The 25,503-nt window shown below is 48.9% G+C and overlaps 2 protein-coding genes across 10 annotated transcripts; one reads left to right on the top strand and one right to left on the bottom strand.

Moving 5' to 3' along the window:
* The first annotated feature begins 1,113 nt into the window (after positions 1 to 1,113).
* Positions 1,114 to 11,403, top strand: cops7a (COP9 constitutive photomorphogenic homolog subunit 7A). The gene is made up of 8 exons (XM_088386893.1): positions 1,114 to 1,272; positions 4,654 to 4,776; positions 5,101 to 5,176; positions 5,725 to 5,813; positions 8,876 to 9,078; positions 9,163 to 9,268; positions 9,774 to 9,943; positions 10,993 to 11,403. Exons 2-8 carry the CDS (start codon positions 4,654 to 4,656, stop codon positions 11,030 to 11,032), a joined length of 807 nt encoding a protein of 268 aa, XP_088243019.1. The 5' UTR covers positions 1,114 to 1,272; the 3' UTR covers positions 11,033 to 11,403.
* A 596-nt stretch (positions 11,404 to 11,999) lies between these two features.
* pianp (PILR alpha associated neural protein) lies at positions 12,000 to 25,461 on the bottom strand. 9 transcript variants are annotated; one of them, XR_015860814.1, is made up of 7 exons: positions 25,104 to 25,461; positions 24,728 to 24,780; positions 24,258 to 24,661; positions 23,685 to 23,763; positions 15,379 to 15,519; positions 14,845 to 15,015; positions 12,000 to 12,816 (listed from the first exon to the last, which is right to left on the bottom strand). XR_015860814.1 is itself a non-coding variant. In XM_088386901.1 (7 exons), exons 2-5 carry the CDS (start codon positions 24,736 to 24,738, stop codon positions 15,375 to 15,377), a joined length of 639 nt encoding a protein of 212 aa, XP_088243027.1. In that variant the 5' UTR covers positions 24,739 to 24,780; positions 25,104 to 25,461; the 3' UTR covers positions 12,000 to 12,767; positions 12,804 to 12,816; positions 15,358 to 15,374. The 9 variants fall into 9 exon arrangements, 8 of the variants coding, with proteins under 8 accessions (XP_088243027.1, XP_088243025.1, XP_088243024.1 ...); XM_088386901.1 differs by lacking the exon at positions 14,845 to 15,015 and having other exon boundaries at positions 12,000 to 12,767; positions 12,804 to 12,816; positions 15,358 to 15,519; XM_088386899.1 differs by lacking the exon at positions 14,845 to 15,015 and having other exon boundaries at positions 12,000 to 12,763; positions 12,804 to 12,816; positions 15,358 to 15,519.
* Between the last annotated feature and the right edge of the window lie 42 nt (positions 25,462 to 25,503).

Here is a 25,503-nt window from a genome sequence, read left to right as displayed (position 1 = left end):
AGAAAATTGTACAGATATGAGCATCTAAACATACATGAGATTGTCTAACCTAACAGAACATGTACAAATTGCTGTTGCTCTCTCTTCAGCTTCCAAACGAACTCTGGGGCGGATCGCTTCAGATGTGAATACACATAGCGTAGATCCGAACCAACAGCACAGATATGCAGAGTAGGAATGCAACGCATAGTACTCGCATGTTTTCCTCCATTTTTGGGTCTGTGAGATGTGTGCCGCCCTGGTCATTGCTGTCCAATTGGAGCACAGATCGTCACAAAATGTTTTCAAAATATACTTCGCTTGCAAAATGTACAGTCCGAATAGGAACCGCACCAAACGAAGAAAATTAAGTCCGCTTTTGGTCCAGACCAAACAAGCGGACTAAAGCATTAAGGGTTGGAATTGGGGGGTTAGATCACCAAATGATTCCCGAGCGCGGCACCGCTGCTGCTCACTGCTCCCCTCTCCCCCAGGGGATGGATTAAAATCACATGGGGATGGGTTAAATGCAGAGGACAAATTTCACCACACCCAGATGTGTGTGTGACGATGATCATTGGGACTTTAACTTTAAAGGACTTTTCTGGTCTGAATACACCCTTAGTTGACCCCCGGATTACACTGTGAATGTTGCTTAATGACGTCACATCCGAAGGGTTTCTGAGTCGCATTCCCTAGTCTAGTAGAGTCACCTATGGTTTAAACTTTGTCCTGTGCTTGTGGGAGAAGGTACAGCTGCCCAACTACTACCCCCCAAAAAAAAATCTGTGTGCGTGTGTACGTGTAAGCGTGTGTGTGCGTGTGTGTGCGTGTGCGCGCGCGCGCGCGCGTGCGTGTGCGTGCGTGTGCGTGCGCGTGCGTGTGTGTGCGTTAGTGTGCGTGTGAGACCTTTAGAGACTCCAACTTCACGCTGTCTACAAACTCGAAAACTGAAGCCAGTATTTCACTGTATTTATTTGGAGGCAGCTCAGAATTTAGAGTGAAAGTGGTACATGTTATTTTGTTATTTTCTTCCTCAACTACAAAACATATTGCAGATGACAAAGAGGGCACTTGAACGTTTTTTGGACGCTATCTCCACTCGAAGGTATGACATTGTATGGCCGCTGGGTGTCGCTGTTCTTGATGCTCCATTCTGGTGACATATGAGGCTACAAACCGCGTAACGTTGCCCCCAATCAGAGAGCACGTTGTCTTTTTAGACGTGAACTAAGCGGAAGTGAACGAACCACTGGGAAGGCGACACAACAGGACTGTTATCAGCACAACAAGGTAACAGCTGTGTTATTTTTAAGAAATTTATGGTGACTTTTATGCTTTCACGCCTTTGTTAAATCACATACAAAGTTGTTTACATTAATTCTTCTCTGCGGAGAGGCTTAGAATAAACCATGGCCTAGCGTTTCGCGGTCGTCGTGCACGCTAATGTGCTAGCCTGACATGCCGAGCTTTAGTCGCTCAAATAATAACACATATTTAGGTGAGGCGGCTAAAATGACCAGTCTTTTAGACTGAATTGTTTCATTTCCTTGTCACAGACTTTAGTGAATGGAAAACACTATTATAGGATAGGGAATCCTTACAGCCGAGGAGGCAAGGGACACGCAGGACATGAAATTTCTAGTGCAATTTACTTCCAGAGTAAATGAAGTAACGAATAAATAATGTGGTACCAAATGTCAAAGTTGGCGTTATTTTAGACGATTATTTATATTTAACTACGTTTTAGAACGCAGGCATCTTGTTTGTTAGTGTTATACACAATTAAAACATTTAGCTGTGAAATGGTTGGCTTGATTGAAATGTATTAACGTCGATGTACACGCTTCAAGGTGAAGCATTTATCATTCCCAAATTGCATAACACTTCTCTTAAGCCATATACTGTTTCAATGTGTCTCAAACTTGCTTGTCAACCACCCTAATTATCAAGATTGAAATTACCCAAATGTCAAAACTACATAAAGGTTTTACTCCTAGAAGGTGTCCTTATAAAATAAAATAATAATAATGTAAGCCACTGTGCCGTTATGCACAATTTGAACCTGAATGAAGAACTAAAACCCATTTTTTAAAGCAAGCATACGTTGTATATGGCAAATTGAGACAAAACATGCTGCTTCGATTAATACTGCGCTCATAGAAGAAGAATTCAAATGTATTAATTCATCAACATATGGGGCCTATATAGCTTTTGTGCATGTGTGGAAATTGTGATGTAGATTTGCTAAACTTAATTCTCTTAAACAAAGCAGGTAGGAACAGGCCGATAGCCGTCAAACGATGTCAAGTTGTTTTCTGCATACAAAATGACAATAAGGCTCTAGTCATCTGCCTCGTTTTGAGTCTGTAAGTTTCCTAATGACAATGTGCGACTCGGCCGGAGTTCGCCGGATCGAGGATGCTATTTACTCGTGTTTCTTCCTCCTAATAGCATCAAAGCATCTTATTTAAACTCCAGCTCATCAGGAAAATGGCTAGTTCTTGTTTACAATCGTGAAAAATGCTACAAGAGTCATTACATTATAAGCGCTACTCAAGTAAAAATGACAGGTGGTGATCTTCAGTCATCACTCCTTATTGCCGGCACTCCTTACTCCTCCTTTTTGGCCTTAATTGAGTGTGGCCCGGGTTAGGTTGTATTCTTGTGTAAGTTGCAGAACTCCGGTTCAAACCGACCGGACCTTTTCCCCCCCCCCATCCAGACACTTGCAATAATAACAGTTCAGGGAACAAATAAACCGTAGGCCGAAGTGATAAAAGTGCAACCTGAATCATTGTGCTCTCTGGGAGGAAGCTCTTATAATAGCTGATCCGAGTCCATTGCACATGATGCTGCTTTGTTCTCTCACTTTTAATTGGATGAGTTCAATCATCCTTCTTTTTTTGCTGTTCCCGAGTTATCCATAATGGTATGCTTGTGGCCAAAATGCCCTCGAGTACGCCCATACGGGGACTCTTGGATATCGGTATCGACCGCCGTCCGTCGTGAGTACCGATTAGGGTTGTCAAGATACCAAAATTTCAGTAGTTGGTACCAATACCTGTGATTTTCCACAATTCTCGATACTAATTCGGTACCACGGTTAAAAACAACAGAATCTACTTACTTTTAAAATCACTAATCCATCTGCTATAGCCAAGAAGGCTTGCGCACACACCCTCAACATGTGACCAAATGTAATTTTGCATATTTGAGCCTTTGTATGCGCACTTTGTCTCTGTCAGTGGTTCTTAACCTGGGTTCGATAGAACCCTAGGGGTTCGTTGAGTCGGCTTCAGGGGTTCGGCAGAACCGGTATGTCATTGTCATGGTATGTCTAACCCCCCCCTCCCCAAAGAGGGGTTCGGTGAATGCGCACATGAAACTGATGGGGTTCGGTAACTCCAAAAAGGTTAAGAACCACTGGTCTATGTGTTTGACATTAAATACATTTGGTAACCTTATCGCCCCAGCTGACTCATGCTGAAATGACGGCACGTAGGCTTATTCGGGTTAACGTATTTATAACGTAACGTGGCACAACAGTGATAGTAAACTGAAAATCACTCACCTTGAATTCCCTGAACAAGTCTTCAAGGGGGCGGCTCGGTAGCGCACTGGGTAGCACACTGGGTAGCACACTGGGTAGCACGTCCGCCTCACAGTTAGGAGGGTGCGGGTTCGGTTCCACCTCCCTGTGTGGAGTTTGCATGTTCTCCCTGGGCCCGCGTGGGTTTTCTCCGGGCACTCCGGTTTCCTCCCACATTCCAAAAACATGCTTGGTAGGCCGATTGAAGATTCCAAATTGTCCCTAGGCGTGAGTGTGAGTGCGAATGGTTGTCTGTCTCTGTGTGCCCTGTGATTGACTGGTAACCGGTTCAGGGTGTCCCCCGCCGACTGCCCGATGACGGCTGGGATAGGCTCCAGCACGCCCGCGACCCCCGTGGGGACTAAGCGGTTCAGAAGATGGATGGATGGGTGGATGGATGGATGGAAGTCTTCAAGGTGTTTGGCCATGTTGGACGTGTTTCCACTTTTGGTGTGGAAACCTCTCAAGCATTTTGTGCACGTTTGGTTGTTCGAATCTATAATTGCTCCGGTTGCCTCCGCCTCGAATACAAAATATTTCCACACACGACTCTTTGAGCGACCTGGCTTCTCAACAAGCCGGCGTGTTGGATTTCTACCTCCACTTGCTGAAGCCATTGTTATGAAAGACCGAAAGTTTTCTTCTTCTTCAGCACCGCTGACGGCTGCTCCGTGCTGCTCGCATGCACATACGCCCCCTTTCAGTTTTGGCAAGAATTGACACAGCTCACCGAGTGAAAAGTTAAATATTCAGTTCTGACAGTACAACAAAAAAAAAACAGGTATCAATGTTTTTTTTTTGCCTGTTGGTACCAAATTGGTACTGGAAGTGTCTGTTCTTGTGACATTCCTAGTACCGATACCTTGAAATAAGGCTGGTATCAGTACTTTCCCATTCCTCATGAAATGAGAAGGGGGAGGGCTGTGTTCATGATATGGATGGTTTTGAAAATGCCTGCAGCTCAAGCAGAGGGAGTCCCCAAAAGTCTGTTCTGTGGCATTGAGCGCTGGCGCTTAGAATGCTATTCCTTGAATGCGCGGCCGGCACCTTAAGTGACCGTTGACGTCTCTCTTTTCTTGTAGATGGAGGCGGAGCAGATCCTGTCTCTGTCCGGCACAGCACTGGCCCAGGCCGTCAGCTCTCTGCTGGAGACCCCCGGCCTCTACGTCTTCTCCGACATCCTGGAGCTGCCTAACGTCCGAGAGGTAAGCGCCCCGCTTGGGCGGTGCCACCTGAGCAAAATGGGCTTTGGATCATTCGAGGCGCTGCAGTGTGCTTGGCGCATGGGCGGGGCAAAGTGCTACTTTTGTATCCGGCAGGGCTTTGGATTGAAACTCCTTTCTCTCGGTTGGCATCAAAGCACTTTTCTATTTGATGGGGCTTTGGCGCCATCTTGTGGCATTTTAAAGCAATTTCAGAAAGAACCCCAAACATTTTTTATCGTTGTGGCAGATGGACAAATATTTCTCTACTCAGCCGTTCTTGTTCCTCATTTCCTGCAATCTGGTCTTGGTTTTATCTTTGGCCAGCTGGAGAACGGCCCTCACGCCCCAATGTACCAGCTCCTCAATCTCTTTGCCTACGGAACCTACTGTGACTACAAAGGTACGATGCCACACGCGAATGACAAGCGCGTATCTCCCTTACAGTTTATCACAGGGTGTATTTTGTGGCTGCTAAGTGGGCGCCCAGACTCGCAGGTATGAAATAAACATGGTCTCGGGAGGGGCCACGGGCAGCTTCTCACAAGCTAATTATTATACTCCTTTTAGACGGACTCATTGCTGTCAAGACACACACAAAAACACGACACTAACGTTCATGTCCCTCCTCATTATTCGTGGCCACATCGGGCATTTTCTATGAAGCTTGTTTGTCTAATTCCTGAACTGCAGATGATATGTGGCATCATATTTTCTGTTTTCCCGCCGAGCCTTGTTTGCGAAGCCTTACAGACTTTCTCGTTTAACATCAGCCTTGTCTGCTCAGAGAGTTTATGGTTACTTACATTTTTTTGTAATGACAGCATCTTAGCGGCACCACTCGTTTTGATAACGCGAGAGGACTACGCCAAAGAGGCGCACGTTGGAGGCGCCCGCTTTTTCAAGTCCTCGGGTGCAATGCATCGCTGAGCAATTGTCATTCTTTCCCAGAGCGAGCGGCGTCCCTCCCGGAGCTGACGCCCGCTCAGCGGAACAAACTTCGCCATTTGTCCATCATCAGCCTGGCCTCCAACCTCAAGGTACACGCACCAATGACCTATTAGCTAAAATATTAAAACTTGTGTTATTTTGAATGAATCATTGGCGCTTTTACACGCATTTGTGCCTAAAGCCCTATTCGGATGGGATTAGTTTTACAGGGGTACGCAGAGTAATCACCGTTTGAAATGTTCAATTCGGACGGGACTAGAAATCTCTGTAATGTTACTAAACATGGGTGGAGTAAATGTGTTTACGCCCTGCCATTACCCCTCGTCAGCATGTGCATGCGCTTGTATTAATTAATAATTAAATAATAATGATTAAATTTAAATACCGTATTTGCCGGTGTATAGGTCGACTCGGTGTATAAGTCGACCCCCTAAAATTCGACGGAAATTTACGATTTTATGATATATCCTTTGTATAAGTCGAGCTCAATTGTTGCATTATATTAAACTTCAAAATTCAATCAGAAATATGCGAAATTTATTGACGAAATGTGTTCAAATTCCGGGAGGCCGTGCGCATGCGCAGTGGCCGGAAATAACTCCAGCCGAGCGGATCGGCTGTTTATAAGCACCGCGGAGGAGATCGCGGAGCCTCATTCGGCTTCCAGCGGCCGGCGAGCTCGCGCACGCCGCCCGGCACCAATGGGAGGCCGGAAATAGCTCCAAGCCGAGCGGATCGGTACTTTATAAGCACCGCGGAGGAGATCGCGGAGCCTCATTCGACTTCCAGCGGCCAGCGCACTCGCGCACGCCGCCCGGCACATCCGGGAGGCCGTGCGCACGCGCCAAGTGGCCGAAAATAGCCCCCGCCGAGCGGATCGGCTGTTTATAAGCACCGCGGAGGAGATCGCGGAGCCTCATTCGACTTCCAGCGGCCGGCGAGCTCGCGCACCCGCCTGGCACATCCGGGAGGCCGTGCGCACGCGCCAATTGGCCGAAAATAGCCCCCGCCGAGCGGATCGGCTGTTTATAAGCACCGCGGAGGAGATCGCGGCGCCTCATTTGACTTCCAGCGGCCGGCGAGCTCGCGCACCCGCCCGGCACATCCGGGAGGCCGTGCGCACGCGCCAAGTGGCCGAGAATAGCCCCCGCCGAGCGGATCGGCTGTTTATAAGCACCGCGGAGGAGATCGCGGAGCCTCATTCGACTTCCAGCGGCCGGCGAGCTCGCGCACCCGCCCGGCACATCCGGGAGGCCGTGCGCACGCGCCAAGTGGCCGAAAATAGCCCCCACCGAGCGGATTGGCTGTTTATAAGCACCGCGGAGGAGATCGCGGCGCCTCATTTGACTTCCAGCGGCCGGCGAGCTCGCGCACCCGCCCGGCACATCCGGGAGGCCGTGCGCACGCGCCAAGTGGCCGAAAATAGCCCCCGCCGAGCGGATCGGCTGTTTATAAGCACCGCGGAGGAGATCGCGGAGCCTCATTCGACTTCCAGCGGGCCGCGCACTCGCGCACGCCGCCCGGTTCAAATTTTCTAAGTGCAACGCACAATGAGATGCATGAGAAACGGCCTTGGTTACCATCACATTTGAAGCGATGAATACGAAGTTAAATTTTATGACTCGGTGTATAAGTCGAGGTCGATTTTTTTCGGTCGATTTTGGATCGAAAAAGGTCGACCAATACACCGGCAAATACGGTAATTAGTATGTGAAATACTGCTTTATCTGGTAGAATAGGTTATTGGAATCTAGTAGAATAGGTTATAAGTTATTGGAGGGATTTACATTTCCTAAAGCAATGAGAAGTTTTGTGCTTCTGATAACTTTTGCGGACCTTTGAAGCCTTGTCATTGGTCTTCAGCATGTGCGTTCAGAACGTATGGTAAAGAATGTCGGGGAATTTTGACTGTCTGCAAAACTGAGTGCGTCTTCAAGCCCCTCCATGTTCTTAAAAGTGCGGCTAACTATTTTAAAACAGGATGTGATATTACATAAATTTTTACTGAGTGTAGGGGAAACGTTGTCAATAGGAAGGTGGTTAGTGTGACTGTATTCGTGTGGTTCAAATTTTCATCTTACTGAAGCTCAGCGTGCCGACCAGAGGGCAAAATGGTGGAATAAGCAGGAGACAGGAGGTTGACTTTTCCACTTTATCCAACATTCAAATAAAAAAACAAACAGAACTCCAAATAAGGCTGAAAATGGGGTGTCTACACTGTTTTGATGGTGGCCAGTAGTGTCCAATGTCCAATCAGGTGAGTTATGGGTTGACACGTTTACCTGTGTGGGGTGACAGGCAGGTATGGGTGGGTCTGTGGATGTCATGTGGGATTAATTTATAGAATTATGAGTGTGGTTTCTGGAGCAGAGAACAACAGCACGTCATCCACCATTAAGGGTTGGTACAAGGCACTTAAACAGGTGAAATTGAGCTAAATAACATAGTTGTATAAGGTGGTGCAAGCTAGCCTTAGCGTGAGTACACACAGACGCCAGTAGAAAACTCAACAGGCACTGATAGAAAGATAATAAACACATCGAATGGCGACATCACGTACCTCATACGGAAGGCACAAACACAACTTCAAAGACAAACTCTCAAATCTTACTCGCTATAACTGCCTGACAGACGGCTCAACTCACTGGCAACTAGCGTTTTGGCTCGCACGTGCCGTATGCACCGCGAAAGCCAAAACGGACCGGAAACGTGAAATACATGAGTCTTTTTTACACTGGGGGTCGCATTCGGACGGGATTAACATTACATACGGTAGTTTCACCGGACCGTATTATAGAAGGTAAAAGTCACTGTAATGTTCACTGACATGTCACGTTCGGACGGGACTAAATTTCCATTAAGAATACCACATGAAACTAATCCCATCCGAATAGGGTTTAAGAATAAAATTGCAGCCATGATGATGTGCTTGACCAGCCCGAGTGTGATTTTGCCTCATTATTGCCTCATTTCATCCTATCTGACGTCCCGCTACGGTTCTTTCCTTGTTGTGTTCTGCCACATTTAATGTCACGACTCTCGACTAGCCTGGCAGACTGTTCCCAGCTTCCTCCTTAGCCATTTCAGCAAATGCACCATTTCCTCGAGAGTACGCCACGTGACGTGCTGCGCGTTGCTTTGTCCCCCTCAGTGCCTGCCGTACTCGCTGCTCCTGCAGCAGCTGGAGCTGAAGAACGTGCGCGAGCTGGAGGACCTGCTGATCGAGGCAGTGTACTGCGACATCATCCGGGGCAAACTGGACCAGCGCAACCAGCAGGTAGAGGTGGACTGCAGCGTGGGCCGCGACCTGGGTCCCGACGAGCTGCCCAGCATCGTCAACACTCTGCAGGAGTGGTCAGTGATATGACGGTCTCGTCGCCTGGCTCAGCCCCTCCTGGCCCCCCCTCCTCCATGGCCAAACTTATGCTCTCCTCGCAGGTGTGCGGGCTGCGAGGCGGTGCTGTGCGGCATCGAAGAGCAAGTCTCCCGGGCTAATCAATACCGTGAGAGCCAGCTGAAAGTCAAAGTTCAAGTGGAAACGGAGGTCAGTGGCATCGCCGTTGCTGCCAGCCCTTTCCTCTCCAGGCGACCCGTGATATTTCAGAAGAAATCCCCAAGTAGACTTTTTTCCCCCCTATTCATCACGGCCTCTTACTCAAGTGCTTCAAGTGACGTTGGGCGGTCCCCCATCCCTCTCTTACCAAAGTCATTTCTCCATGAAATGACGAGTGTCTTCCGTGTGATAAAGCGACGTGATGAAATGTCACTGTGACCGCAAAACTTGAGAAAACGACAGCACATTTTGTATTTTCAGCCACTCACGAGTGAAATTTCAAATTTGAGCTACTTTTCTTGTTTTAGGCTGCACACATTTGTACATTTTATGTCATGGGTAAAACTATGCAAAGAATGTCCATTTCAAATTGTTGGACACGCAACGATTGTCAGTTAACAGTTGAGGCCGCAGGCTATTATTGGCTCGAGGTTTTTTTCCGTCCTCTACTTGTGGCCCAAACGTCTGTGGTAACCCGTTGGTGACTCTTCCTCAGGTGTTAAACCTGCAGAAAACCCTGAAGGCCAGCGCGGCCTCACCTTCGTCGGGTCCTGCCCCTGCCGGCGCGGCATCCAATCAGGATGCCGACCAGCCGGCCGAACCGCGGGACCCTGCCTCCTCTCAGGAACTGCGACAACCGGGAAAAAAAAGTTCCAAGGTGAAAGGGTAAGTACCATCAAAACGTTTTCATTTGGCTGGTGACGCAATTGAGTATCCTTCGTTTGTTTCCCTCCAAAAGCTTTAAAAGGCCAACGCGTCATTTTTATTACATTTTATTGTTTGTGGTGAAGCGCTTTGGCCTTGGGAACACGTGCTTTCCAAATACGTATTGGCTAAGCGTCTCCTCCAACATGAAATGAACGCCATGAGAGCAACGTTAATATATTGGTAAGTTTTTATCAAGAAACACTCAAAAGATAGCTGTCGGGCTCGTTCGCCTCTGCTGCCAGCTTCCGACCACTCATCTGTCCCGGATTGTAAAATGTCAGCACACCATCCACACCCTTTGAGATGTCGCCATCTATCTACTAATCTCTTTATTCATTCGTTTGTTTCAACGTGGTGGTGGCGGCTTACCCAACTTTGGCTGAGGCCCCCAAGTTCCACTCCATGTTTTGAAATCCCCGTTAATGATACCTTAACCTCAATCCCATAATTAAAGCTAGTGAAGACACCCGCTGGTAGGACTTTTTTTTTCACCATTTAAAGCAGTTGCCAGGTGTCTCAATCAAATTAGTAGCAAAGTTGTAGACAATCAATGACAAAGTTGGTTCTCCATAACGCCGACGTAGCGCAATGGCTAGGTGTATTCCTTAGTTTTTCTTGAAGACATTTGGTGTTCAGACTAAAAGCTGATTTGAGAACAAGGTGATATCAAAGTACTGACACTTCCGGGTGTTCAGGAGAGAAGACCCTTACCCTTGAGGAAACTGGTCACTGAGGGGTGTCGCTTGTTGCTAATTGTAGCTCGCTTGCTCAACGTTGTGCTCGTTTTGGGCGTCGGGTGACTATGATTTTGCCGACATTCAGACAGCAATTTGGAACGTCTCCTGTAATCCTTGCGACGGTCCGCTTAAGAATGCTAGATGACAGCCAACCAAAATGAGCAGAGCAATTGACAAATGAATATTAGCGCTTCTACCCTCCCTCTTATTTGTTCAAACAAATAAACAAAATCACCCAAATAACCCTTGGCCTCATTCTCTACTCGCCAGGCTGCGAGGCAGTGGCAAGATCTGGTCCAAGTCCAACTGAAGATGTGACAAACGGCACCACCCATCGGCACGCTCACGGGACGAAAACAGAAGCGTTCAAACACAGTGAGGCCCTCGCCACCGCCGCTCCCACGGGGAACGTTTAGTTTTTTGTTTAGTCACCTAATGTCATCTGGACGGGATCGCGCCAACGACGGCGTCCTCTTTCCTGACTTTTTTGTTTTAAAAGCATGAACAAGAGTGGATAGTCAGTCGCCTCGGCCCAAAAGCGGGAGCTTCTCTCATGCGTTTTTGTCATTTTTAATACTTTCAACGCGCTCCCTTTGACTTGGGCTCCTTTTTGCCATTTCCCCTCCCCGCTCAGTTGAGAATAAATTGTTGGGAAATAAAAAGAAAAAAGACTAGATCTCATTCATATCACCGTCACCTCTTTTAATTCGTGCGCATCTCCAAAGGGGGCTGGCGCTAAATGTTAGCTCACCGAAGGGGGGCCGCCTTTAGCAGGTCAAGCCGTTAATTAGGGCACGTCTCCGGAGACGCCCGGGCATCGCAAGCGCCAAGGCGTCGTGCCCATTTCATCGCACAACAAGAAATTGAGGAAAAAATGCATTTACACCATCAAAAGATGATACGGGTACATATTACGGGCAATGTCATTTATTTCAATTTAGATCGCTACACTACACCCAGTCAAATACTTCATTTCTTAAAATTATTGTAAAAACAACACTATTTAACCATCTTAAGAAATGAGAATACCCCCCAAAATAGCCAGTTGTTTTTAAAAGACAAAGTATTTTAAAATCGTCAAGTCAATCGATGTTGGCTACCTGTTCATGAAGTGAGTGGGCCACTTTGATTTGTTTGTGATAGTCCGCTGCCATTCGGTCCTATCTGAACCGTCATAACCCCCCCCCCCCCTCCACACACACACACACAACCTGTCTGGTCTCTCAATTAGCTATTTGAGCCAAACGTAAAGAACAACAGTGATCCCAGACCGTGCATCTTGTCCTCCACGTTTATTAATAGTGCCGCTAATTTCACCCACTGTGATTGGGAAACAGAAACGACGCGGTTGAAACCACCGGCGTTATCTTACTTGAACTCGCATGGTACAGCAAGGTGATATTGTCCTACGGGTGTCGGACTAAAAACCACAAGACAAGAAAAAAAATAAAACGTCGCCTTGTTGCAACTTTCTTTGGCTCTCTAGATTTGTCACTGTTGTCAAGTGAAGACATATTTTGATGATGAATATTTGGAAGCTCGTTTGTGATTCAGTCATCGGCGCATCCCAGGTGTGAGCAAAGAGCCATCCGAACGCCAGACAATTAAGGAACGCAATCATGAGGAAAAGACTTTGCATTTTCCAAGGCTTGAAGCGCTTTTGGAGCGTGACGTGTTCATCACAGGGGCGGCTCGGTGGCACACTGGTTAGCACGTCCGCCTCACAGATAGGAGGGTGCCGGTTCGATTCCACCTCCGACGCTCCCTGTGTGGAGTTTGCATGTTCTCCCCGTGCCTGCATAGGTTTTCGCTGGGCACTCCGGTTTCCTCCCACATGCCCAAAACATGCTTGGTAGGCCAATTGAGCACTCCAAATTGCCCCTGTCAGTGCGAATGGTTGTTTGTCTGCGATCGGCTGGCAACCGGTTCAGGGTGTCCCCCGCCTACTGCCGATGACTGCTGGGACTGCACGCCCATGACCCCCGTGAGGAGAAGTGGTATAGAAGATGGATGGATGGATGGATGGATGGATGGATGGATGGATGGATGGATGGATGGATGGATGGATGGATGGATGGATGTTCATCACATTACCTGTTGGCCAAACGGATTTGTCAAATACGCCATGCCTTGTTTGTAGATGCTCATGCTTGATGGCAGGGGGTAGTTAAAGTTAAAGTCATCAACTTTATCGACACTTACCATATTTTCCGCACTATTAGGTGCATTTAAAAAATTAAAATTTACTCAAAAAACTACATTGCGCCTTATAATGCAGAGCGCTTTATATATGGATCAATTGATGAATTTGTTGATCCATACTGGTTGTACACAGCGCTCTGCCAAAATGTTTCAGTACAACTAGTGCAACTAGTAAATTACAAGGTCGCATCGCTTCCCAGCATTGCGGCAACAATGGTCAGGGCGTGTCACTTAATAGCTGTTGTACCCGTGAGGCTATTTCATTTCAAAATAGGCTGTTCCGTTAAGGTTTTCGAGGACGTTTACGGATCAATATCCAACGGAATCATAAATAAGCAGCACCAATGTGTTAAATCAGTTTTAGTCGGTTCCGATCACTTATGGGAGAGAGTTTGAGAAACGTGATTGTTTACAGGGGGCTGCCACGACGCTTTGCTGAGGCTCATGGGAGTTTGCGGGTGGCTAATGCTATAATGATACGCACGAGGCTATTTCATTTCAAAATAGGCTGCTCCGTTAGTGTTTCGAGTAAATTTACGGATCAATATGGATGGGAAACATAAGTAAGCAGTACCAATGTGTTAGATCGAACTTAAGTCAGTTCCGATCATTTTATAGGAGATAGTTTGAGAAACGCGATTGTTTACAGGGGGCTGCCACGACATTTTGCTGAGGCTCATGGGAGTCTGCGAGCTGAGGCTAATGGGAGTTTGCGGATGGCTAATGCTATAATGATAGCTGCTATACATACGAGGCTAAGGGAAACATAAGTAAGCAGTACCAACGTGTTAGATCAAACTTTAGTTAGTTCCGATCATTTTATAGGAGATAGTTTGAGAAACGCGATTGTTTACAAAGGGCTCATTGGTTATTGGCTAGTGGATGCATACCGCAACCCTAGTCAACCTCAGTTTGTTGCAGTATAGCTTCGAGTTTGTGCACCTTTTGACCCGGTGCGCCCTATATATGAAACAATTAGTAAAATAAAAAATCCAATTCGGCGTTGTTTACATAAAGGACGAAGAATTTGAGTGATGGATTTAATGATTTGGAGTGACACAGATGGTTTGATAATATTGTTGTTTATATAATAGTTATTTGATATATAGTTTATATATCGTTACATGGGCCTGTGGAATAATTTAAACTGCAACTAATGACGAGTCCGACGTCAGTGGCGCGGCGCACACGCAGCGTTGTTTACATAAAGGACGAAGAATTTGATCGATGGATTTAATGATTTGAAGTGACACAGATGGTTTGATAAAATGGTTCTTTATATTATAGCTATTTGATATATAGTTAATATATCATTATATGGGCCTGTGGAATAATTTGAACTGCAACTGACGACGAGTCTGACGTCAGCGGCGCACGCGGCGTTGTTTACATAAAGGACGAAGAATTCGATCGATGAATTTAATGATTTGGAGTGACACAGATGGTTTGATAAAGGTGTTATTTATGTTATAGTTATTTGGATAACTGTTAGTTATGTCAGGCCCGTTCTTCTTGTTTGTGTTTGTCATGTTAGCATACCGTATCGTTTAGCCTGTTGTTGCTGGTTCTTGTCTGTTCTTCGTGTTGGATTTTGTCAAATAAATTTCCCCCAAAATGCGACTTAAACTCCGGTGCGACTTATGTTTTTTTTCTACTTTATTGTGCATTTTATGACTGATGCGACTTGTACTCCGGAGCGACTTTTAGTCCGAAAAATACGGTACAAGCACAAAACTGTTTGTTTTGGGTTTTTTTTGGGGGGGGGGGGGGGGGGGGGGTTTGTAAATATTCTGACTGGAAGCGCAGAGATGGAAATTGGGATGCTGCATAGCTATTAAATTCTTTGTGAATTTGTCACGGCAGCTGAACGTGTGGGGAAAGAAGGGAGGGAGGGAGGCGTGATGAATTTAGGTTTAAGACCTCAGGCAAGTAGAGGGGCTTCTGCGGCGGCTCCAATAACTGCGGTCCCTCTACGTATTTCACACCTTGGGAGAAAATGAAAAATGCTGCTGCAGGCGGGAAGAAAAAACAAATTCTGGAGGCTCCGTAGAAGTGGAAAAAGAGAAGCCTTACAGGTTCACCACCGGGATCCTGATACAGCAAGAGACAAAACAAGAAAAGGTGTTGAAAAAAACAATGGTAGTCTGAAGCCAGGGTGAGCGCAGCTGAAAGCACTCAAGCTGCATCCCGAGGGACTGAGAAGGAGTGTACCACTATTATTATCCTTACTGAGATTAACTCCAAATACCCTTGAACACAATTGTTCTGCCCCCCCCCCACACACACACCACCACACACACACACACACACACACACACACACACACACACACACACACACACACACACACACAGAGTGACTCATCAGAAAAAAGACTGAATAGTTGTCAACACTCCTGGCCTGCAAGCTTCTCGGAAAACAAACGCTGCTCACTTTTAGTAAGCGAATCGTTACCTCTCCCGGTCGGAGAAGGAGGTGTTGTGCAGCGTCTGGTGGCTCTCCTCAGACGCCAGTGAGCACGGGAGCGCGAGAGAGAGGGGCGGGGCCACGCCGCGAGACAGCGGCGGCGGATGCTGCGAACAGCTGCGATCAGAACTGGAGGGAGATGAAGAAAGTAGAATCTGGCCTTGAGTGTGGACCCAACCCACCTCTTAATACCTCAACAACTATCATTATTATACAGAAAAAAGAAAAAACAGCACACAACTCTTACTATCGCGAGATCAGTACAGAATACGTCGCAACTCACGTGATCAAAACAGAACAAAAACAAACACGTCACACTCGGCAGCAATGCTGATCATTTAATGTATCAATGTGTGTTGAGTACGTCAAAATTGGGTTGCTGTGAGCTACCAATCGGATGATGGAAAAATGCTGATGTCGTCAAAGTTGAAATCTGCCGGAGACGTTGCTCGTATTCTAGATGGATACAGGCACAAATGCGATTGGACCAAAGACCCAACATGAAGAGAGCCAGAATTTTTTATTCCAAAAAGTATTTTAAAAAAAGTTAATCATCCTGCTCGTAGTTTAAGTTTGACTAACACGATCGATTGGGAAGGCCCTCTTCAGATTTGATTGACATGGCAATGCAGAGGCTAAAATCTGTCAAACATGTGCATGCTGGAAGAGAAAAAGACTGTTGGGAAGAAATGAAAACAATTCGGTGGACCAAACATGAGAATTACGGATGTAAACGCAGCTCAGTGCCCAGCATGAGAAACGAGAAAGCTTGTCAAGAACGGTGCAGTCGTTTTCACATCGGCAAACGCATTAACGCTGCAAATGCAAGGAAGGATTAGTTGCCCTCACTGGAGTCATTAAAACAATGGCCATGGGAAGGCAAATGGGAGGCATGGAGTCAAAGGGGGTGTCGAAATAGACGGCTCGTAAAAGTCTCAGAATTATTTTGTAAGAGTTTTGCTGCCTTTCTTGAAGGCATCCTCTGTTTTAAGAGCACTTGTGGCTGTTGCGAAGGAAGGCGAGCCTCACCACACTACCGACGTACTTAGGAGCCGTGGGCCCAACAACCGCTCCGTGGACACTTTGGTACCGGAACGCCGCAATTAACCTCCAATGGAGAAGCTGTAACAGAACATGACTTTAAGACTGCGCTCGCTAGCTTCGACTCGTGTTAGATTACGCCACCTTCTGACTTATTGAAATTAGGATCCCACGATTAAAGCAAATGATGATGGAAGAACATGTGGAAAGGCTAAGTTGAACCTAAAACAGACGGATGAATTCTTGATTATTTGTAATACTCTAGGGCAGGGGTCACCAACCTTTCTTAAACGGAGAGCTACTTCCTGGGTACTGATTAAAGCAAAGGGCTACCAGTTTGACACATACTTCTGAAATAGTCAATTTGCTCAATTTGGCTTTCACTATGTGTTATTATTGTCATTTCCAGTTCACATGTAAGTGTGATTTTAACAAGAATAGCAAAAATACAGTCAAACCTTGGTTTTTGACCACAATCCGTTCCAGAAGGCGGTTCGAGAAGCAGATTGGTCGAATTCCGAATCTATTTTTACAAATAATGGGAAAAAATATAATCCGTTTCAAGACAAAAAAACCCGCCTTTCTTAAGCATTTTTTCATTTGCGCATATTTGTCCGATCGCGCAACATCAGCGCACCGCCGAACGCGTAAACCGTAGCGCGTCGCCCACCGCGCAACTGCACCGCGCCGGTCGCATTATTGTGACAGAGCCGTCGCTGAAATTTAGAAAATATTTCTAAAGTCCTGAGGTACTTTCCAAAATTTAAGTGGACCTAAGTGCGCAGGGAGCTTAATTTTGTCCGATCGCGCAACAGCAGCGCACCGCCGAACACGCAACCGTAGCGCGTCGCCGACCGCGCAACTGCACCGTGCTGGTCGCATTATTGTGACAGAGCGGTCGCTAAAATTTAGAAAATATTTTTAAAGTCCTGATGTACTTTAAAAAATCTAAGTGGACCTCAGTGCGCAGGGAGCTTAATTTGGTCCGATCGCTTAACCGCAGCGCACCGCCGAACGCGCAACGTCGCCCACCCCGCAACTACACCGCGCTGGGCGCGTTACTGTGACAGAGCCGTCGCTAAAATTTGGAAAATATTTTAAAAGTTTTGATGTACTTTCCAAAATTTAAGTGGACCTCAGTGCGCAGGAATCTTAATTTTGTCCGATCACGCAACCGCAGCGCGCCGGGCGCTCACTGTCACATTGCTTTAAGACCGTCTTTGTGTTTCAGAATTTCTTTACTGCTCCCACTTGCTGTCTTTGGAGTCATGATTAGGGGTTAATACAATCCTCAAAGTAACGAAAATACAATAACAACGGAGTCAGTCGGCATCCGGGCCGCGCGGTCGGGTTTTCTCGGGTCCTCCCGGCTCATCTCGCGAGGTTCGACCTCCGAATTTTGTTCTACAACCGAAGCAAAAAAATCTCGAATTTTTTGTTCGAATTCCGATTATTTCGAGAACAGGGACGTTCAAAAACCGAGGTTTGACTGCAAAATAAATAGATGCAGCTCAGTGACAAGTGCCGCTATTTGAGCTAATTTTAGAACAGTCCTGCGGGCGACTCGTGCGGTCCTCACGGGCGACCTGGTGCCCGCGGGCAACGTGTTGGTGACCCCTGCTCTAGGGCGACCTGCTAAAAACATTTCATGATGCTAATGTGAAACTGGCTGCTGGTGCTGGATTCACAAAAGCTTGAAAGGTGAGCTGTTCTACACCAAACCAAAACTCTCGTCTGCCGGAAACGTGTTGGCACCTGCACAACGTCATTGGACTACTACAGCGGCCCCTTGGCTCGCCTTGCTTGTTCAGTCAAAATGCTGCCTTGTGTTTCACAGCCAACATATCACAAATTCGACTGAACTCCACTGGAGTCATCCTCAAAGGAGGAAGCCGCTCGGTTTTGATGCTCTCGGCAGAGCGTGTTGTTACGTCGACTGAAGTCAAATCAGTTCGCTACAAAGTGATGGATAGTATTTTTGGGAGGGGGGGGTTGAATATGAACTTGGTTCTCACTTCGTTGTTTGCCGCTGATGTATTGATAGATTTAGACATGCTCAGATTAAAGCTGTCAAAAAAGTGTCGCTACTAAAAACAAATCTCCGATGTTGATGTTGCGAGCATCTTCTGCTTCACACTTGCAAACGTATTCTCTCCTGCGCAGTGACTTTTGGAATGCTAATGCAGATTCTTGAGGTCCCGACACCACAATAACAAAAACCGTAGTGCTAACCCAGTGCCGCCATGTACTACCAAACCCGGCGTGTCCACATCTTCTTCTCAAGGGCTTCTGACCGCCCCGTTTCCTCGTTTCTTTCCGACACATTTGATTGAAGTGATCAGGATCTTTATTGGGCTACAGTGGCGCTCGCCGATCATTTGATTTGCGTTCGTCGGCAAAGGGAAACATGCAACCCCTCAAGGGCTGGATTTGGACATTATCTCAACCCAGACCGTGAACAAAATTGTAGATTGGTTTTTGAGTGATTTCAATTGGTTGTGAAAATATCAGATGACACACAGGCAGTTTGGATTTTTGAAAAATTCATAAATGACTCGAAATTGGACAGACAAGGTTTCTGCCCATGGTGACAATGCAGAAACCAACGTGATTTGTAAAAATGCCAAAGGAGTTCTTGCTGAATCCAAAAACAAGAACAGCAAATCTGTTCTTATCCAACCTGAGAAACGCCTGTCCTGTCCTGTCCTGTCCTGTCCTGTCCTGTGCTGTCCCCGGCCTTTCTTCAAGCTTGATGTGATCAGCCTGATGATTTTAACACAACTCGACGCACATATGCAGCTCTGGACGGTGGCTACAATCCACTATATGCGATCCTTCTTCAATTTTGGGAATGTCGAAAATCTGAAAATGTGAATTGAATGTGCTGAATGATGTGAATTTCAAACGGGAACGATGTAAATGTGAACTGTTGAATGTGCCATTAAGAATGAATAGGGAAATAATTTGCCGTAAATTTGCGAATTTTGCGAAAACGGAAAATTTTTGGAATGAGAAAAATGCTCGCATGAATTTTTGGAATATGTTGAAATTGGAATGGAGTGACCCCTCCGTGAGTCGTCACCTTACCGTGGTGGAGGGGTTTGCGTGCCCCTATGATCCTAGGAGTCATGTTGTCGGGGGCTTCATGCCCCTGGTAGGGTCACCCATGGCAAACGGGTCCTAGGTGAGGGGCCAGACAAAGCACGGCTCACAGAAGCCCCTTATGATGAGTAAAATAAATGGACTTCGTTTTCCCTCGCCCGGACGCGGGTCACTGGGGCCCCCCTCTGGAGCCAGGCCTGGAGGCGGGGCTCGAAGGCGAGCGTCTGGTGGCCGGGCCTTCGCCCATGGGGCCCGGCCGGGCACAGCCCGAAAAGGAAACGTGGGTCCCCCTTCCCAAGGGCTCACCACCTGTGGGAGGGGCCAAAGGGGTCGGGTGCAGTGTGAGCTGGGAGGCGGCCAAAGGCAGGGACCTTGGCGGTCTGATCCCCGGCTGCAGAAGCTGGCTCTTGGGACATGGAATGTCACCTCTCTGGCTGGAAAGGAGCCCGAGCTGGTGTGCGAGGCAGAAAAATTCCGACTAGATATAGTCTCCACGCACAGTTTGGGTTCCGGTACAAGCCCTCTCGAGAGGGGCTGGACTCTCTTCCACTCTGGAGTTGCCCACGGTGAGAGGCGTCGAGCAGGTGTGTGTATACTTATTGCCCCCCGGCTGGCCGCCTGCACATTGGGATTCACCCCGGTGAACGAGAGGGTAGCCTCCCTCCGCCTTCGGGTGGGGGGACGGGTCCTGACTGTTGTTTGTGTCTATGCACCAAACGGCAGCTCAGAGTACCCACCCTTCTTGGAGTCCCTGGAGGGAGTGCTGGAGAGCGCTCCTTCTGGGGACTCCATCGTTCTACTGGGTAACTTAACTGCTCACGTGGGCAATGACAGTGAGACCTGGAAGGGCGTGATTGGGAGGAACGGCCCCCCCGATCTGAACCCAAGCAGTGTTCTATTATTGGACTTCTGTGCTCGACACGGATTTTCAATAATGAACACCATGTTCAAACATAAGGGTGTCCATGTGTGCACTTGGGACCAGGATACCCTAGGCCGCAGTTCGATGATCGACTTTGTAGTTGTGTCATCGGATTTGCGGCCGCATGTTTTGGACACTCGGGTGAAGAGAGGGGCGGAGCTGTCAACTGATCACCACCTGGTGGTGGGTTGGCTCCGATGGTGGGGGAAGATGCCGGTCCGACCTGGCAGACCCAAACGCTCTGTGAGGGTCTGCTAGGAACGTCTGGCAGAATCTCCTGTTAGGAAGAGTTTCAACTCCCACCTCCGGCAGAGCTTTTCCCACGTCCCGGGGGAGGCGGGGGACATTGAGTCTGAGTGGACCATGTTCCGCGCCTCCATTGTTGAGGCGGCCGACCGAAGCTGTGGCCGTAAGGTCGTTGTTGCCTGTCGTGGCGGCAATCCCCGAACCCACTGGTGGATACCGGCGGTAAGGGATGCCGTCAAGCTGAAAAAGGAGTCCTATCGGGCCGTTTTGGCCTGTGGGACTCCGGAGGCAGCTGACAGGTACCGGATGGCCAAGCGGAACGCGGCTTCGGCGGTTGCTGAGGCAAAAACCCGGGCGTGGGAGGAGTTTGGTGAGGCCATGGAGAATGACTTCCGGACGGCTTCGAGGAAATTCTGGTCCACCATCCGGCGTCTCAGGAGGGGGAAGCAGTGCAACGTCAACACTGTTTACAGTGGGGATGGCGTGCTGCTGACCTCGACTCGGGACGTCGTGAGTCGGTGGGGAGAATACTTCGAAGACCTCCTCAATTCCACCTACACGCCTTCCATTGAGGAGGCAGGGCCTGGAGACTCTGAGGATTCTCCAATCTCTGGGGTCGAAGTCACTGAGGTAGTTAAAAAACTCCTCGGTGGCAAGGCCCCGGGGGTGGATGGGGCTGTCATGGCTGACACGCCTCTACAACATTGCGTGGACATCGGGGACAGTGCCTCTGGATTGGCAGATTGGGATGGTGGTTCCCCTCTTTAAGAAGGGGGGACCGGAGGGTGTGTTCCAATTACAGGGGAATCACACTCCTCAGCAACCCCGGTAAGGTCTATTCAGGGGTGCTGGAGAGGAGGGTCCGTCGGGAGGTCGAACCTCGGATTCAGGAGGAGCAGTGTGGCTTTCGTCCTGGCCGTGGAACAGTTGACCAGCTCTACACCCTCGGCAGGATCCTCGACGGTGCATGGGAGTTCGCCCAACCAGTCCACATGTGGTTTGTGGACTTGGAGAAGGCGTTCGACCGTGTCCCTTGGGAGGTTCTGTGGAGGGTGCTTCGGGAGTACGGGGTGCCGAGCCAACTGATAAGGGCGGTTCGGTCCCTGTATCACCGATGCCAGAGTCTGGTCCGCATTTCCGGCAGTAAGTCGGATTCGTTCCCAGTGAGGGTTGGACCCCGCCAAGGCTGCCCTTTGTCACCGATTCTGTTCATAATTTTTATGGACAGAATTTCTAGGCGCAGCCGAGGCGTTGAGGGGGTCCGGTTTGGGGACCTCAGCATCTCGTCTCTGCTTTTTGCAGATGACGAGGTGCTGTTGGCTTCTTCAGGCCGTGATCTCCAGCTCTCGCTGGAACGGTTCGCAGCCGAGTGTGAAGCGGTCGGGATGAGGGTCAGCACCTCCAAATCCGAGTCCATGGTCCTCGATCGGAAAAGGGTGGAATGCCCTCTCCGGATCGGGGATGAGATCCTGCCCCAAGTGGAGGAGTTTAAGTATCTTGGAGTCTTGTTCACGCGTGAGGGGAGGATGGAGCGCGAGATCGACAGGCGGATCGGTGCAGTGTCGGCAGTAATGCGGACCCTGTACCGGTCCGTTGTGGTGAAGAGAGAGCTGAGCCAAAAGGCAAAGCTCTCAATTTACCGGTCGATTTACGCTCCTACCCTCACCTATGGTCACGAGCTATGGGTCGTGACTGAAAGAACGAGATCCCGGATACAAGCAGCCGAAATGAGTTTTCTCCGCTGGATGTCCGGGCTCTCCCTTAGAGATAGGCTGAGAAGAGTGAGACTCGTAGTAGAGTCGCTACTCCTCCACGTTGAGAGGAGCCAGATGAGGCGGCTTGGGCATCTTATCAGGATGCCTCCTGGACGCCTCCCTGGGGAGGTGTTCCGGGCATGTCCCACCGGTAGGAGACTCCGGGGATGACCCAGGACGCGCTGGAGAGACTATGTCTCTCAGCTGGCCTGGGAACGCCTTGGGATCCCCCGGGATGAGCTGGATGAAGTGGCTGGGGAGAGGGAAGTCTGGGAGTCCCTCCTAAAGCTGCTGCCCCCGCGACCCGACCCCGGAAAAGCGGAAGAAGATGGATGGATGGATGGATGGAATGGAGTGAATCGGATGAATTATGTTGAAGGAGTAGCAGGACAAAAAGTGAGGAGAATAAAATAGAAGAAGAAGCGGAAGAATAAAGTGAATAGTGTAGAATAACATACTAATGAAGCAGCCGTCTCGGTGGGCCACCAAGGTCAAAACGCGCAGACAGGCTGATGGCAGCTGGGATCCAAGCTGGTGTGGTGATGCCTTAGCCTCCTCCACAGAGGAGCTCCGGGGTTCATTACAGGGCCACCAAGGCCTTGACAGCTTGGTTCCTCCCTATGCTGGTGCTGGCTAGCGCTGACGCTGGCCTGGCTTGGCTGTGGCGACATGGGCCTCCAAACATGTGGACATTTGAAAGAGCTTGCTCAGCTGCCGCCGCCCTGCACCAGCGGGAGGCTTCAAATTCAGCGTGCCTGCTTTTTGCTTGGCAAGCCAACTGAGAGCATACATGATCTATTGATGACCTATGCCAGCGACATTCTAAACGGAGAACGGCAACGATTTGAAATAATGCAACTTGAGTCGTGAGGAATCTGTTGTGCCACTTCATGTCACTTCATCCTCTATCAGTGATGAAATTGTTTCTCGAACCGATCCCATATCAAGTTTGTTCGCATAGAACCACTGCGCTGATGTCAGTATTTTTCTGTCCCCTAACTGGTTGATCAGAGCAATACATTAACTAATCAATATCTAGTACAGTATTTTCAGTCCATATTTTTGTCCCATTCTCAAGCGCTTGTGATGATGCGTATGACACACTTGTGATTTTGTAGCATGTTTTCTATGACTGTGGCGTAACGCCAGTGGCGCTAGAAGACGGGCCGCGGGTAGAAAATATCTAGCCCAAGGCTGCGTAATCGTAAATAAGAGGAGGAAGTTCCTACCAGAGTTTTGCCGTGATGATGATTGCAGTGAGGATGAGCAGTGTGGAGATGGTCACAGTGACGTAGAACTGAGGGTCCACTGTAACACACATGCACACGCACGCCGTTAAGATTTTCCAAGCGTGACCGTGCATAATTGCGCAAGAACAGAAATAGAAATCAATGAGGGCAGCTGATTATGAAATTAGATGTGCAAAAAGAATATGGCCTCTGACCGAAACGGCCATCGCACCACGTCTTCTGCATGTAGGTGAGCAGGCCCATGGCGAGCAGGCCCATGGCGAGCAGGCCCATGGCGAGCAGGCCCATGGCGAGCAGGCCCATGGCGAGCAGGCCCATGGCGAGCAGGCCCATGGCGAGCAGGCCCATGGCGAGCAGGCCCATGGCGAGCAGGCCCATGGCGAGCAGGCCCATGGCGAGCAGGCTGATTACTCGGGGTCTTTGATGTCAACTTTATGAGGCTTTCCAGATGCAGTAGGCGGATGGGGGCGGAGCATCAGCCTTCACCAATGTGACAATTAATTCCCAGGAGCATTCTTGGCAATGCAGCACGTCATTTCCCGCTGTACCTACCTTCCTCTAGCTCGGCCTCCTCCGCCGCCCCCCCGTCCTCCACCCCCTCTTGGTTCCGGGACTTCAGGGGCACTTCTTCTTTGGGATGCGCGCTGACGTCAGGATACAGCCAGTCCTTGGAGGATGCGGCGACGGTGTTGGCCTCCCGCTGACTTCCGTGCCCGCGCAGCTGCTCCGTTTCCTGGCTGAAGAGGAGGTGGTAGGTCTCATCCTCCAGCGGCTGCGTGGGCCCCCAGACCACCGCCCAGAGCGGGGTGGGCGTCACCTGGGTGGTGACGGACAGCTGGACGGCCGGGGCCTCCACCCGCTCCTCGTCGTCCCGGTGACAGGTGGAGGGCTGCGTCACCAGGGCGACTAGGACGAGGTAGACGAGGGCGCTCAGTCGTGCGACAGGAGCAATGGAACTGGAGGAGAAGACAAAGGTTAATGAGGGGCCACAAGTTGCCTGGTTTTTCCCTTTGCCATCTTACCATCTCTCCATCGCTTCTCTGTGTTCACTCACGCAGCGGCACGCCTATCATCTCTGAGACAAAACGAGCAAAAGAGAGGAAAACAAAGGGGGAGTGTCCCGATTTTCTGCACTGTGATCGGATTGGCTCTCTAATCGATTGGAAACATACACGCTTCTCGCGGGCCATTTAAAGTTTTAACGCACCGCACGCCCAATGGCTAAAAAAGTAGCTGGCGATCACGCGTTCGCAGCCAAGGCAATCAATCATCGTCGGTGACGGCATGCACGTTGTGCGCGCGCGCGGCCAATACTCCCCGATGATATTTGGGCCAACTCGACTACTTGACCACCCAAATTCCAAGCAAATGTCAACCGCGACGCAAAGCGGTGCCTACCTCTGGCGAGGGGAGAGTGGGAACGAGACGGAGAAAAGTGGAGACACGAGCGCAAAGGGGGAGCAAAAAAAACAAAAAAAGCATCGGTTGCCTTAGCGACCGAGACACGTCGAGTCCGCTGGAGAGAGAGAGACAGAGAGAGGCTTGCTTCAGTCGCGCTGTGTATGTGTTTTTAACAAATGGGTTCAAATTAAAAATATTGGATTTGACGCGGCAAACAAATGATACAAAAAGCTGTTCCGAAGCTCCTTAGGCAGGAGAAGGAGCAATAAAGAAAAAAAATCAATTATAAAAACTGCAAGGACACTTTAGAGCAGTGGTGGGCAATTCCGGTCCTCGAGTGCCGGTGTCCTGCATGTTTTGAATGTCACGCTGTTGCAACACACCTGATTCAAATGGT

This window comes from Syngnathus floridae, chromosome 10, assembly GCF_059516105.1.
Source record: "Syngnathus floridae isolate MCC-2025c chromosome 10, RoL_Sflo_1.0, whole genome shotgun sequence".
Classification (NCBI taxonomy): Eukaryota; Metazoa; Chordata; class Actinopteri; order Syngnathiformes; family Syngnathidae; genus Syngnathus; species Syngnathus floridae.
This window is presented reverse-complemented; position numbering and strand designations above follow the sequence as displayed.